General features: G+C 37.6%; 1 protein-coding gene and 1 long non-coding RNA gene across 2 annotated transcripts in view; one reads left to right on the forward strand and one right to left on the reverse strand.

The window, feature by feature from the left end:
* Window positions 1-11215: 11215 nt before the first annotated feature.
* Window positions 11216-13028, reverse strand: SMIM30 (small integral membrane protein 30). The gene is made up of 3 exons (XM_025873198.2): window positions 12957-13028; window positions 12506-12596; window positions 11216-12070 (listed from the first exon to the last, which is right to left on the reverse strand). The coding sequence occupies exon 3, from the start codon at window positions 12023-12025 to the stop codon at window positions 11846-11848; it is 180 nt and encodes a 59-aa protein (XP_025728983.1). The 5' UTR covers window positions 12026-12070; window positions 12506-12596; window positions 12957-13028; the 3' UTR covers window positions 11216-11845.
* A 54-nt stretch (window positions 13029-13082) lies between these two features.
* The window catches only part of LOC141373894 (uncharacterized), a 533790-nt gene continuing 530398 nt past the window's right edge, over window positions 13083-16474 (forward strand). The window contains exon 1 of the long non-coding RNA XR_012380290.1: window positions 13083-13154. This is a non-coding gene — a long non-coding RNA (uncharacterized lncRNA). The remainder of the gene's footprint in view (window positions 13155-16474) is intronic.

Here is a 16474-nt window from a genome sequence, read left to right on the forward strand (position 1 = left end):
CCCCTCCCCTGTTGGCTGCTCCCCTGACAAAACAATTAACCTCTCTTCCTAAAACCAATGCAATAGGCTCCTAATTGGACCAAGTATGCATCTTTCTTTTCTTGCTTTTATTAAAAATAAAAACATAAATGAAAATTCATTTTATCCATACAATTCTTCATTATTGTAGAAGGTCTTTAAAATAACTATGGATTCCCTTAAATAGAATAATTTTCTTCCTTCCCTTCTTCCTTTCTGCCTTATTTTTTTTTTAAAGATTTTATTTATTTATTTGAGAGGGAGAGAGCAAGGGTGGGGGAGAGTGTGAGTGGGAGGAGGGGCAGAGGGAGAGGGAGAGAGAGAGAGAGAATTTCAAGCAGACTCTGGTGGAGCCCAGAGCCCCACATGGGGTTTGATGTTAAGATCCTAAGATCATGACCTGAGCAGAAACTGAGAGTCAGACACCCAACCGATTGCACCACCCAGGTGGTGTAATTGAGTACACTGAGGTATAGGCTCTCTTCTCAAGCACAAGGTGGGAGGGGAACCTCTTCTTTGCAATAGGAGTGTTGCCACTCACTTAAAAAAACCACTATAACAACATTTTATGTCAATATTATATAGAAAAATAAAATATACAAACAAATTTGCAACAACCATCATAGTATAAAATCATACAAAATCTTCCCTTGCTCTGATTTTATATTTTTATGGTAATGCTACTAATTTGAATTTTATTTTGATTCTATTTGGTTTTTGCCGGGCTACCAAAGTAGATTATATTTTTTTCCTATCAAATCCTTTATTTTGTCATTTAAACCATTTGGGTTATTTTGTGGATAGAGTCCTTAAGTCAACCTACAAATACGTATTGAGTGCCTATTGTGTTATAAACTTCATCTTGAGTGTTTAAGAATAATGCAAAATAAAAAGACAAGTTTTCTGCTTTTAAACCTGTTGCTATTAGGTTGACACAATAAATTTAATGAACCATAAGGCAAAATTAAACATTGTTGTTGTTGTTTTAAAGATTTATTTATTTATTTTAGAGAGAGAGAGCATGAGTAGGAGGGGCAGAGGGAGAGGGAGAGAGAATCACAAACAGACTCCCCACTGAGCATGGAGCCCAACCTGGGGCTGGATCCCATGACACTGAGATCATGGCCTGAGCCGAAACCGAGTTGGATGCCCAACCAACTGTGCCACCCAGGTGCACCCCCCCCCCGCCGCCAGTTAAACATTGTTGTAAGCAGGGCCAAACTCTGGTCACACAATTTCATTTTCTATGTATTTGGGGGCATTGATCAACCTTGTCCTCTCCCCAGGAAATTTTATCCATCATCCTCTGCCTACTCCCCATCTCAAGAGTCTAATCCCAATTTGGAGTTCCTTTTGGAAGTTCTCATTTTTAATTTAAGGTGCAGACTCCAAGTCATATTAACATTCAATAGAGGAAGCCTTCAAGACCTAGAAGCGGAACCATTAACAGTAGAATTGCAGATATCACAAAAATACTGAAGAGTTTATAGCACCATAGGTATTGGTTTTTGGGTGTTTCCTGCTGGCTTTCCTTAAATCATGTCATCTATCAAGGACCTACTTCTGCCTTTTTTTCAAGGCTGGCTCTACTTCTGGGTAACCTGTTTGCCAAGGCCTTACTGTACCTTGCACATCCTTCATCAAAGAGGAATTCTTGTTCGAAGTTCCTGTCAGTGAAATAGGTATGTTAGGTAGACCATTTCTACTCATTTGTATTTTCCTTTACAGATTGAGAAAATGAGGCCCAGATTAACTTGTAAGTGATTTGCCCAGTGCCCATAACCTGTTTGCTGTGTAGCCAGAACTAGGATCCTTATCTCTTTGACTTCTTGTTCAGTATTCTTTTCACTATATCACACAACCTTTCTGAGCTGTGTTTTCATAAACTTCTGTCATGTAGCAACAGCACTGAGGAAAGAAACACTTCACTATGTGGTTTGGTGCTTATTATTTTAACAATAATTAAATTAATATTTCTTGATAGCTATCATTATTACTGACCATTAATAATAATAAATGCAGGGATCATTGGACAAGTAATCCTTACTTTCAATTATGAAAACCACAAGAATAATTTTGAAAATGAATATTCAAGATTTTTCTTTTCACATTTATAGACTGCTTATCATAAATGTGCAGAGTGACTCTGGGCCTTTTCTCTAGTAAGAGATTTGTCATCTTCTTTCCCTGGATAGAAACCTTCCTGGGTGGCTCAGTTTGTTAAGTGTCTGCCTTCGGTTCAGGTCATGATCCTGTGACCCTTGGATTGAGCCCTGTGAGCCCCCCGCCCACCCTTGTCAGGCTCCCTGCTTAGTGGGGAGCCTGCTTCTTCTTCTCCCTCTGCCTGCAGCTCCCCCTGCTTATGCTCTCTCTCTCTGTCAGATAAATAAATAAAATCTTTAAAAAAAAAAGAAACCTTCCTTCTACATCTAGATTTCAAAGTCTTTTATAATCCTAGATGCCGAGCATTTCTAGCGCAGTACTATATAGTAAACTTAATTGTCCTCCAGTTTGGAAAACATGGCTTCTTTAAAGAATCAGGATGACAGACACTTCATAAATATATTTGTGTACATATCTGTGTCTGCTGAATTATGATCTAAAATTAATATTTAAAAATTAATTTCTACGTTGGAACCATGTGATAGGAATGTCTATATGGCGCTTGGTAAGAATGACTTATTTTGCTTATTACAGTATAGTGTTATCAATAATGGCAAGGTGTTGGAAGCCATTGATAGGTCCAGTATTAGTAAATGAATAGATTTTGATTAAGTGATGGCAAGTCTATGGGATGGAATGTTATTTGGTTGTTAAAATATCCATGAAATACTTAAATGTTAAATAAAAAACTGGAAAACAAAATGGTATGTATGCCCTATTCTAGATTTGTTAAACTCATGCATGTGGAAGGTGACATGCAAAAGTGAAAGTAGTTTTACTGAGGGCAGGTAAGGTATGGGTCATTTTGTTATTATGCTATATCATTATTCAATGTTATTTCATAATTTCTTTAGTCAAAAAATAATATATTACACAGTGGAATAACGAGTTATTTTGGTTTATGAGTTGCAGAAAAAAAGTTTTTGTTACGTTGGAGTCACTTGTCAATTCATTTATCAAACCTCTCCAAGCCTTAGTGTCTTCATCTGTAAAATGTGAGACCACAAAGCTCTCATACAATTTGAGAATTAGTTCACCAAGTGGTTTTTTCTGGTCACCTACCTTATTCGCACACAGGCCTCAGCTCTCATTTACTTCTGGTTCATTTCCAAAACCAAAAGTTCAATGACAAAGTCTTCCCTTCATTGGGAGTATTTGAAGGAACATGTCACAGGCCAAACATGAGTACCAAATATTCTTTGAATAATGGCAGCATCAATAAAATTAAGTCTACATTTTCCTAAGAGAATTATTTTATAGAGACCCAAATATTTGGATGAACAAGTGGATATGAAAAAAAATACTTTTATTGCTTCTTTGTACTTCAGTCAGACCTGGGTACTGAAGTGATTTACTCTTCAGAAGTAGAAAGTCATAACACTTGAGTGAAAGATCCAATAGGACAGCAGGGTGGAATTATGAAGTGGCTCCATGACAGTCCATTCACCATGACTAAGGATGAGAAGTGGAATCCTATTTGGGACTCTTTATTTGAGAGTTATCTTTAGAAATGTAGAAGGACTGGTGGCTCCAGTTATCTTTTCTCCTCTTCTTAATTTTTTTTCTGATAAAACTTTCTCACCTGAATGAAATGTAGGCTTTGACATCACCTGTCATCTAACATCACCTGGCACCTGACATCACCTGTAGCATCATCTAAAAACTACAATATGTTGACAACTGTCTTGTGATTACTTCATAGTGGATATTTTTCAAAGGATGACATTTAGAGTAAATATGAATTGCCAACTGCTTTCCAAAAGATAGAGTTCACACATTTGTGTGTAAAAGGAAAACTTCCAACCTGTAGTGCTATTAAAAAGCAATAATATTAGCTTCAGTATTATATCTCTGTCAGCATATAGATCTGTTTATTCAGTGCTATTTTAATCTGTTCTTCAGGAGTTTTTAGGAACTAAATTCAATACACAAATAAAGAAACAAGTATCCACTGAAACAACTAACAACACGGACAGGGTTTGTGAGTACTTACACTAATAAAAAGACACATCTTGATTTTAAGATTAAGATATAGGTGATGGGGTAGAGGTAGATGGAAGGGAAAGACTAGTGGGGGTGGTGGTGTAAAAGGGATAATAAATATCTAAATAACCACAAAACAAGGCTTCATGAAATACATTAATATAGGTATAAACAATGCACTGCAGATTCTGGAGGATGGATATTATTAACTTCTTTGGGGAAAGGCTTCTTGGACGAGATGATATTTACAAAGCAAATGAAAGATGAGCATAGAAATATGGCAAGGCATATTTCGACGCCTTGCCATATTTTGGTAATTCAGTGAATCTGGTATTGCTGGAGGATAGAATGAGTAAGAGAATGAGAAGGAGATGAAGGAGAAGATCTTCCAATGCAAGATTTAGAAATAGTGTATGTAACTACCCAACTAGATTATATGTTAATACTTATTAAAATCATGTTCCATAATTATTATTTAGATGTCCAAGAAAATGGTAAAATCTTGCATTGAATCTCAGACCTACCCATGGAAAATCTGAAAGGTTGGTAGAGCTGTACTTGAGGACAGGAAGGGCACATACAGGCTCAGTGATCTACTGTGTATCCTCGACTGGGGCATCCCTTTGCTATGTTAATTTTGTATCACATATTCATTCTATAAAAGACTGAGTGAGCAGTAATTTCTATATGCCAGGCATTGTGCTAGAAGCCAGACATATCATAGTGAATTAGTAATCCAGTCCTTCCTCACAGAGTTTAGAAGCCTGACATCCCAGGTTGGGATTGGTTGAGACAAAATAAGCAAACAGATTCAAATCCAGAGTGGTATGTGCCTGATAAGAGATGTAAAAAATGCTGTGCAAGCACACAGTGGAATATATATTTCAGATAGGAAGGGTCAGGGAAGACATTCTAAAGAAATGCTAGGAAGGTGAACTTGAGAAAACTAGAGGCAGAGGAAGGAACATGTAGATGTAGAAAGCAGGGGAAGTAGGGAAAATGAGAGAGAGAGAGGGAACACACATGGTGCTTTCTAGGAAGTGAAGAACCGTATGCCTGAAAGCTAGAGTGTAAGGTAGGTTGAGGGTCATGGACAGAGATTAGACTGGAGAAATAGGGGTCCTGGTTGCTGTGTTGAGAAAAGATCACAGAGGGTTAAGATGGGAGGTCAGAAGACCAGCTAGAGTGCTGCTGTGGATCTCCTCCACAATATGATGGTGGTCTGAAGTTGGGTAGGAGCCATGAGGATGGAGTGAAGTGGGTGAATCCTAGGCACAACTTGGAGGTGGATTCTGTAAGACCTAGGCATGGCTTGGAGGTGGAGTATGAAGGAGAGGAGGGTGCTATGCATGCTCTCAACTATCTGTCTTGGTCACTGGGAAGATGGTGCCTGTTAGCTGAGTCCCATTGGTAGTGCCAGAAAAGACTGAGCTCAATAAACTGCAAGGTTGCTTCTTTCTGGATACTGCCAGGCCGACATCAATTAGCGTGTGGGATGTTTGCTGTGAGTGGGAGTGGCAGGGCTACGGTTTGTTTTTATTCTTCCTTCTTGAGACAATCCCTAATCATACTCGTTCAGTACAGAAAATGAGCTGCCCCCGCTTCAGTCAATTGAAATCCAAAAATGTACCAAATGACTAGACTACAGTTTTTAGTGAGAAGTTCGAAGAGGAAATCAGCTCCTCAGGCTGCCGAATGAAAATGGGTAATTACAATATTTTTAACACAGTAGACTTTATTAGTTTTGAAATTAGTAAAACTCCTTTTATGGAACCACAAAATTCTATCACAAGGAAATCTTGTAGACATTACTGAAGAAATTGTGTAGGTTAAATTATTGGCTCAAGGACAACTGCCTGTTAGTTATTTTTTTCTTTCTAAATTGCAGTGATGTCTTGAAAAATGTTGATTAAACAAGTGAGAGTGGGCACAAGTCATCACAGGACCCATAAAATTGTTTTATGTTGCTATCAAAATGCCCTGGTAATTTAAAATGAAAGGGTTGTTCTGACAAATCATCTGAAATAGAATATGGTATACTTTCTGTTCTTGGTGATCATGCCTGCTTTTAAATTCTTTTGTTAAGTGATTTATGCACATTTATCCAGAGCATAATTATCTTGATTAATATTGAGGAATATGATATTTATAATCCCAATGTTTAACAAAGTGCTACATGATTAGCCCTTTAAAAATAATTAACCCTCTTGTATATAAAATTTCATAATTTCATTTCAGATTATCAAGTGCCAACTAATATTTTCAAAATTTTAATCACCCATATATAATGGACTCAGTGGAAATATGTGAGAGGGTATTGTTGCTCTTATATTACAAATCAATGGAAAATCAAACCACATTTTAGTATTTTGCAGCAATCACATTTTCCTGGTCTTCTGCCTTTTGCATTTAGTTATTAGATGTCTATTATTTAATCACATAAATGATTTAGAAAAATGAAGTTATTAAAAATTAGAAAAATTTGAAACATGCTATTCCTATACACATATTTATTGACTTGGCCCTGTTCTCACCTAAGAATAAAAATTCTGACTGGGATCAATAAGTCTAAATAAGGGCTCCCTCTCCACTCCCTACAGGAAACAAACATTGAACAAATTTTACGTTGCTTATATCTTAATGACTTCTAAGGAGATGAGAATTGTCAGAGCACTTTTCCTAGCGGAATATAGACCCAATCTGCTATTTTCCAGAACAAGCAGAATCAAATTCCTTGTATCTCCTTAAATGATGAAGCAGTTACTGCTAAGCTTTTGTGTCAATTAGTAAAGACCTATGGTCAACACATTGGGAATTACTAAAACAGGATCAATTCTTTTCTTTTTTTCTCTTCAAAATTTGGGAAGTTTTAGGGAAGCCAAATTTTCTTATATTCACACGTCTTTGAGATTTATCAGTTTGTAAGCCTACAATGGTAGATTATGATAAAGAAAACAAATACTCAGGGAAAATGTCAAAATTAAAATATAGTGACTATTTAATATGGGATTTGTGTAATATATAAGTACAAATTTTTTTTTAAAAGATTTTATTTATTTATTTGACAGAGAGAGACACAGTGAGAGGGAACACAAGCAGGGGGAGTGGGAGAGGGAGAAGCAGGCTTCCCACAGAGCAGGGAGCCCAATGTGGGGCTCGATCCCAGGACCCTGGGATCATGACTTGAGCCGAAGGCAGACGCTTAATGACTGAGCCACCCAGGTGCCCCTATAAGTACAAAATTGATGCTTATCAAGTATTTTCCCCCATCTAGAAAATATCTCCAAATACCAGTAATAAGGACCTTAAGCCTGCCAAGCCTTTTGCACTTAATATTTTATGTATTCCTCATTTATCCATGAGGTAGGTACTGTTATTATCACCCTTTAACAAATAGGGAGACAGAAATTTAAAAGAAGTGACTTGCCCAAGATCAAATTTTAAGTGGTGGAGCCTGGTTATCTATGTCTGTTGGATTTCAGAGGTTAGGCTCTTTCTTCACCTCTATTGTGATACCACAAAGAGAGTATTTGAGTCTTTGGGAAGGAGATGGTTTGTACACAGAGAATTCTTCTCCCTTCATTATGTGCTTCAGGCTGTATAGCTACATCATCTTTCCTTTATCCAAAGTTGGAAATGGCATTTGACAAGCTTTTGCAGAGCTTAGAAAGCCTAAGAGGGTGAAGGTGCACATGATGTTTAGCTTTTGAGATTTCCTGGATCTAGCTGGTTCCTTCACAGTTGGTACATTTGGTATCAGATCAGTTTTTAAAGAAGCTGTCCTTACACTCTTGTTGCTGAGACAAAATATGGATACAGCTCACTTTCTTCAAACTTCATCTGCACTCCTGCATTCTTCATTGTTAGTCATACTCCTTAATTGAGCTTTTTGAGTAAAGACAGAAACAAATAATATGATGGATGGGTGGAGAGGAGAGGGCAGACATGGATCACAAGACAAAGGTCTGTTAAGTGAAATATCCTGAATCAATCCTTTACCGGGCATTTTTTCTCTAGAAAATTCACTCTTTAAACATGCGCTGAGGAGACTTCTGCTTCCAGGAAGATGGGAGTAGACATCCTTTCTCCTATTTCTTTCACTAAATACAGCTAAGAACCCTGGACATTATGTATAAAACAAACATAAGATTCTGAAAGGAAGGGCACCTGAGTGGCTCAGTCGGTTGGGTGACTGACTCTTAGTTTCAGCTCAGGTCATGATCAATCAGTCAATCAATCAATCAATCAATCAATAAGATTCTGAAAGGTGGAAAGAAGGCAAGTCAGCTAGGAACCTCAGGACCAGAAGAAAGACGTAGTGAATTTTCTGGATTTTCTTTTTCCTCATAGATCTCTGAACAGGTACTAGGTACTCTGAAGCTGGCAACCCAGAAATGCCAATGGCCATGGGCCAGTGGAGGCAATGTAGGAAGTTTGGACCCCACCTTTGGGGTCACTGGAGGGCACGTGGGGAACAGTAATGAGGAGTCCCTGCACATCTACCTGTATCTGGCAGTAAGGAGGCAACAACCTCCCTTGCCCTGAGGCAGCATTGTCAGAGAAGGCCTGCTAAAATACAACCTTTTAAGATGAGCCAGTCTTTTTGATATGATACCCAAAATGTCCGGGTATTAATGGAAAATCATTCCAAGGAAGATCTCAACTTGAATGAGACAAGACAATCAAGAGATGCCAATACTGAAATGACACAGATGTTAAAATTATGACAAGGATTTTGAAGCAGCAATCATAAAAGTTCAATGAAGAATTACAAACATACTTCACAAATGAAAAAGTAGCAAGTCTCATCGAAGAAATAGAAGCTACAAAGAAAATCAAATGGAAAATTTAAAACTAAAACGTACATGGGAACAATCAGTGAACTTGAGGATAGAACACGAGAAATTACCCAGTCTGAACAAGAGAGAAAAAAGACTGAAAAGATAAAAAGCCTTAGGGACAGTGAGACTGCAACAGAATATCCAACAACTGGGTCACTGGAGTCCCAAAAGGAAAGGAGAAAGAGGATGGGGCTGAAAGAGTATATGAAAAAATAATGGCTGAAAATTACCTAAATTTGGGAAAAGACATAAACCTACAGGTTTAAGAAGCTGAGCAAACCCCAAACAGGACCCAAACATATTCATGCCAAGACACTTCATAGTCAACCTTCTGAAAACTAAGAACAGAGAGAAAAATCTTGACAGCAGCCAGAAAGAAGTGATGCAGGAAATGCACAAATTTTGGGCATTAGAGGAATGGGTGGGTTACCCGCATTTCTTGTTGATTTCAACTATTAGTCTTTTTGCCTTTGTAACTGGACTTAACTGAGCTAACATGCACAAAGCATTTACTAGACATCTATAAATTATGCTGGCACTTGAGGGACATATGTCAATCCCATTCCTCCTATAACTGCTTCACAGCAGGTGTTATCCATCAGAGCAAATCAAGAAGTTCCAGAATTTGAAAGAATCTCAAAAAAAAAAAAAAAAAAAGACAAGCACAATAATTTTTAATTTGGGATTTCTTGATGGGCTTCAGCTCTGTGCACTACTTGAAATTAATCGAAAAAATGCCAGCATGTATGTGCATTTTTCCAGGAAAAGGACCATGGTTTTCATCAGATTCTCGAAGGAGCTGGTGGCCCTAAAAAGATTAAGAGCCACTGTTAAGTTTCTGTTCTTTTCAGGCTAAGCCATATAATCCAACCTAGGTAAAAAAGAACCTAAAAATAGAGAAGGTATTCTTCATTCTGTCAAAATTCCTGAACGCTACCTCATGATAATTCTCTACTTTTAAGGGAAAAATAAGAAAAGGGCAGTTTTCTAATTCCTTCTAGGCACTTCTGGAAATACATTGTTCATTAAAGAATGTTTGCCTGTAGTCTTATTTCAATCATTTTAAAAATAGTACCTGGAGGTGACTAAATGACTAACGTACTGGGATTTAAAATGTACTTTAACTTTGATTTCTCCCAATGCCAATGAAAAAGTTCAGATGTATAAGGAAGAATCAGCAGCCTCTCTATGCCAGTATCAATGGGCTGGTTTATGAGCTAAGTTAAACTGTTCTACAATCTGCATTCCTTTTTCCACCTTTCAAAAAAAAAAGGCATGTAAAATTAAGTTCTATTAATTACACAATGTGTAACTGCCAATTTATCTGAACAAAAAATGTTAGTGCATTCTCTTGTGAAAAAATAAAACAGCTACGACAAAAACAGATTTAGTTTCTGTCTGTAGAGCATGGCTGTGCCTCACTTCTTGTACCTCCGCCCAACCCCTTCATGCAAGCCAGGTGAGTTCACCTGCAGGACTGCACTATAAAACAGGGTTTTAGGTTGCTACTGCCTGTTTTCTAATCAAAATTAAGACCCCCAGTGTCACCTGGAGAGCAAGATTGGATAATGCATTATTTCAGTAAAAAACTTAATTGTCTGCTTCCAGTAGGACCCTCCTGTAGTTTGATTTCCTCAGACTATTCTCTGCTAGCTTGTATCTACAGAACCAAAAGGATCACAAGGGTCTTTTGTTAAACAGAATTCTGGGGCCTAGCCTAAAATTACCACAATGCAACTAGGAGAAAGATTTGGGAATCTGAAAGTTTTTCCAAGTCCTTCAGGTGATTCTTTAGTTCACACAGTGTAAAATAGTCTCAAACTTGAATATGCACACAAATGATCCTGGGCTCTTGAAACAAATGCAGATTCTGATCTGCCTGGTCTGGACAGGGTCTGAGATTCTGCATTTCTAACAAGTCCCCAGATGATATTGCTAGTTTGAGGACACTTTGAGTAGTTAAGATCAGAGAGGGTATGTTTCATCTGGTTAGTGTGTAAATCAGTGTAGGCCGTTACCTTTTCCTTCTGTATCTGTGGATTCTCTATCAGGGACTTCTGCCTTGATACTGCCCATTTCTCACTTATCACTGATAGTGTTTCTATAAGCTAGTGTGATCACTTAAGGTAAGGCAATCTGCCACTAAGCTGACATAAAAGTACATACAAAGATAAGAAGAACCTGAAATAAACAGAAATGAACATCACACATTAACTTACAACATACTGAGTTTATATTTTATATAGTAACTTCTCATCATAGAGATGTTAATACAAAGGTTTTTTTTTAACATTAAATTTCTCCATTTCAATGTCAATATATTTTTTACATTAAATATTGTCTCCATTTTAACATGAGATACATTGAATACATTTTTCTTATCTCTCCCAAGAAATAAAAATTTTAATTTCTGACTGTATTTGATATTAAGTTGGGAGTTAACAAAACAAAAATCTAATAAAAATATGGAGAAAAGACTCCTCAGTGATAGAGGAATTGGCAATTTCCTAGGACTTTGGGCAAGGGTTTCCTTCTTCCGATTTCATGCGCTTTGAGAATCCCAAGAAACTATGAAATAATATGTAAATTTCAGTCATCTGACTTCTTTGACCCTCTAACTAGCATATATGAATTACAGACTGCTTTTTTCAGTGCATTATTTGTTGTGAAGAAAACTTTTTTTCCCCATTTAACATATATTAATTTGTTCCAATTTACAGGGAGACAAGAATGTGAAAATACCCTATTTCTTGGGAACTTTTAGACATTAAAGCTCAGTTTTTAACTTCAATAACACAAAGGTTTTCCAGGCAAGGTTTGATGCACAAGGCCCATCAAAATCACATTTGTCCATTCCTCTTTCGCGCATATACCCCCAAACAAGCACAAATGCCTGTAATGCTGAGAGCCACACCTAACAAGAGAGCGACTGCATCTCCAGCTTCTACTGCTTCAACAGCAGGCAGCACCAAAAGCAGTGAAATGAGGACCAACAGCAACTGTGTTGAAACTGAGGTCATGATGTTGGGATCTTCAGGTATCTGGATCTTGAGGGCTGACGGTTTCTAGAAATCAAACATGGAAACAAAAAGGAATCATTAAAAATTCTCACCATTTCAGTATGGATACCTAAATAACAATCCACACACCTTTTAAATTTAAATTTCAGACCCATCTCCTCATTTAACGGTAGAAAAAACAGGTTAAGTTTATAAAAGGTATTTAAAGATGGTCATTTGAGGCTAATCTCCCCTTTTCATAATTCCTTGACTCCAGCAATTTTTCCACACCCTATCATGCCAACACCATGTGAATCAACTAAGCAAACTGAACAGAACATAAGAAGGGAAAACACACAAGACACTCGTAAACTTAAAATACCTTAGCGAGTAAAAATTACATTTTCTTAGGATTTCTCCCATCCAGGAAATGCAGACAAATCTGGCAAAAGTCACGCAACATGTAAGTCTGTGAAGTTGTGGGGAATTAGGAAAACTTACCAAAAAAAGGATTTACGTATAATTCTGATTCGAAAGAGTCCCTTCCTGGAGTTCCAGATCGCTGAGGCTAAGAGGTTCCACGTGACAGAGCCTATTATCAGAAGAGGGTAGGATTTAAGAACTACTCACCATCACCATCAGCAGCATTATTATTATTGAGACAGCCAGAGTCAGTGCAGAGCGAAGAGGTCGTGCGGAAGAGAGAGGAATGGATAATAACTAGAGGTAACAGTTTGTTCAAGCAGGGGAACTAGACTTAAAGTTGGTCAGTTCGCCCGCACAGAAAAACCTACAAATAATTCGAACCCAGAGACAAGTTCGTGCCATGACTTGATATTAAGATTTTAAAAAGAATCCCTGCTTTGTCCCGGCGAGGTGCAAATATGACCCCTATTTTACAAATACACTGAGGCAATCTTAAGTATCCTTTGGAGCCGAGATCGTACATTACCTTCCTGGAAGCAGCCATTAGAGGAATGGCGAAGAGGGCGGGGTCTCCAAACTACACTTCCCACAATCCCCGCTGCGGACGACTCCCAGGATGCGCCGGAGCGCTCCCCTGTAACTGGCTGAGAGAGTGACGGGCATGCTGCACAGAAGAGGAGGAGTAAGCTTGAGGGGCTTCCTCACACGGCACGACGTTTTACCGGTAAAGTGTTTTAGTGTAATTGTACAAACGCTCTCTCAAAAATGAGATAAAGAAATGACAGCAAGTGATTTTTACCCTATTTAAGGTTTTAAGACACAGAAATAGTTATGTCTTTCCTTCGACTGAAATGAAGACACAACAGCGGGAAGATACCACCCGGGCACGGCCATCTGTTTTCGGCTTCTTTTTAAACTAGCGGCTTCCAACATTCTGAAGCAGGGAATCCCCTGTCACCATCTTCCAAATGTGCCTTATGACGTTTTGTTCATTCCTTTTAAGCAATGGGGAAAACACGTTTAATTAGACATTTTGGAAAATGTTAGGGAAACACAAAAGGAAGATCTGTTTTATTTGGGTTCTGGAGTTGTGAGAATCCCCATTATTTCAAGAGTGCAGTGTGTGTATGCTACACTTAGTGATTTCTTCTCAATCATGTTTTTATGATACCCACCCTATCTGCCCCCAAACATTTATGAACTGTGAAATTACTACTTTTAAATAATAAGTGAATTATTTGCATATGTAAGTCAACCCTTTCTGAAAGGCACTCTTATTAAAGTCCAATATCTGTGAAGTCCTTAAATGAAACTTTGTAGTCACCCAGTTTTCTGAATTCTCATTTACTGATTCGACAGTTTATTTGACACCCTCAGATGGTAAGTTATTAGTGGTGTGGGTTAGGGATAAAGTCACTGCCCTGTCAGAATCAGTCTCTCAGGGCAGGTACATTCAGCTCAGTGCCCATAATTAGCATGTAATCTTGTACCTTATCTTTTTTCATAAATATTACTAATCTCTCTAGACTGACAGCAAAGCTTTATATTCTTGTCTCTTAACAGGCACCCAGCAATAAAGTTGGCTAATCGTAATTATTTGAATAAATACATGTGCCACCAAGATTTCATGAGACAAGTGCCAAAAAAACCTTGCATATTGGAAGTCTGAGGATAACTACACAGTAATACAGTTAGCATTGCTTCTCTAAACTTGATTGTTTTAACAAAGTTCTGTCTTTGCCTCATTTGCTTTGAACTTTTAGTTTTGTACCTTTCTAATCAAGTCTATTTGAAATACATTACAAAATATTTTCTTGTATTTTAGTGTGAATATTTTGGGGATTTTATTTTTCCCTTTATGTTTATTTCAGTTAGCTAAAGTTAGCAGAGACTACTTTAAAGTTAGTGTTAGCACAGGCTTGTTTCTAGGTGTGTCACCTTTGAAGGTAATGGTTTGAAGTTTGAAGAGTCTGTGGATGGTAAAATGCTTTTTCTTTAAAATATTAAGATGTCGGTTAATGACCTGACTCCTCTGAAATAGAGTGGTAGAAGTTTGTGCAGGAGTGTTTTGGGCCCAAGTAGTTTTAAAATAAAGTTGGTTAGCTTTCTCTAACTAGCACCCACCCCACTCAGGCAATTTAATAAAGGTATTGCCATATATGCTTTTGTGTGCCTTATCCCAGTCCTAGTACCCAAGTTGTATGGTATCCTATTTCTCAGTTTTTTCTTACTACCCTAGTGATTAAAAAAAGTTAATCACTTATGCCTTTGCTTAAAACTCTCCAGTTTCAACACATTAAGCTGAAGTCCAGACTCTTTATCTAGACTCGCAAAGCTCTACACATTCTGGCCTCTCTGCTTCTCTGATGTCAATCCATCACTCACGCTTATTCCATTCCAATCACATTCACCTCTTTGCTCTTTCTTAAACATGTGAATTTTGTTGTTTCCTATTGAATTTGCCCTTGCTTTTGTCTCTGTCAGTAATACTTTTCCTACCGACTTTTTAATGGCTGTTTTCTCAAGGTTCTGCTTAAATGTCACCTTCTTCCCTGAGCACCTCACAGAAGATATCTCTCCCATTACTGTCTATCCATTTTCTTGCCTTATTTTTTTCTTCATAGTGTCTATCACTAACTGAAATTATATTATGTATTTGTTTATGTGTGTAGTAGGTAAACAAATACAGTAAAGTGAAAATTCCATGAAGGGCAGGAAATATTCCTGTCTTATTCATACTGAGTTCCTAGCTACTAGAACAGTGTCTAGCATGGTAGATACTTCGAAGGTATTTTGTGAATGAATGAATATTAGTATAAGACTACAATTTGATTAATATTTATTTAGCTTTATACTGTTCATGGTAGAAACTACCTTATATGTAGGAAGTCAGCTTCTGGGCTAAAGTATGAAGATACTTGATGATCTAGACTGAGCTTACTTTGAGTCTTCATTCAAAATTTGGTCTTACATATTTCCCCATAGTATTATTAACAAGAATTTACATTTATGTATATGTAAGGTATAGTAGCATCTAAAACAAGAACGTACTTTGTTCAGGAACCTGTCTATAATGGTCCCTACTTCCTCTCCACTTGAAGCATCAGGATTTTGACGACAAGGGTTGATTAAGTCTACCTGGATCATGTATTTTTTCCTTAACAATACTGGAAAGGTTTCCTTTAAATACCGCTTAATGTTGGATGAACAATATTGGCATTTTTGGTGAGACAGTGCTTTGCTGTGCAGATACAATACTGCAGGATGTTTAGCATCCCTAGCCCATGCCCACTAGATGCCAGTAGGATCCCCCAGTCACGAGGACAACCAGCTGCTCTCACACATTGCTAAATACTCTTTGGTTGTAGATACTGTTCCTAGCTGAGAACCACTCCAGATTTCATGAACAAAATGAAGGGTGTAGTTGAGAATGGAATGAAACCAAACAGCGAAGTGTTCACACACACGTGTGTATGTGTATATACACACAAACATATATACAAACACCCCAACACTGCAGTGTCTTAATGATTTAGATCCTTTTCCTTTAAATATGCTGGTTTTATGCTTTTTAAAAATATGCTGCTTATGCTTTATTTGCAGATTCTTTTCTTTTTCCTGTCAGCATCTCTACCAGACAGGTTCCACTGGTCACTTTCTTGTAACAGCACTGATATGTAGATTGAAATGAGATTTCTGCTTTTATATCTGCCACTCAGCTTAGTCTTTAAGCTGTGGCGAGCTAGTATGATATAGTTTAAGGAATATTAGTTTTTTCCTTGGTGGCTTTGTGGATTTGGGTATTTATTTACTCTCTTTGAGGCTCAGTTTCCTTTTACAAAATATGTTTTGAGAAGATTAAATGAAATATTTTCAAAGTGACCGAAAAAGTGACCAGAGATCAATATTCCTCAATTCCCCCTTTAATTGTATTTCTATATCTCTGGCTAGTGATTAAAAGTTAAGGTTTCTGGGCGCCTGGGTGGCTCAGTTGGTTAAGCGACTGCCTTCGGCTCAGATCATGATCCCAGAGTCCTGGGATCG

Source organism: Callorhinus ursinus, unplaced genomic scaffold (genome assembly GCF_003265705.2).
Source record: "Callorhinus ursinus isolate GAN/ISIS: 27379988/994484 unplaced genomic scaffold, GSC_fseal_2.0 scaffold12, whole genome shotgun sequence".
Taxonomy (NCBI): domain Eukaryota; kingdom Metazoa; phylum Chordata; class Mammalia; order Carnivora; family Otariidae; genus Callorhinus; species Callorhinus ursinus.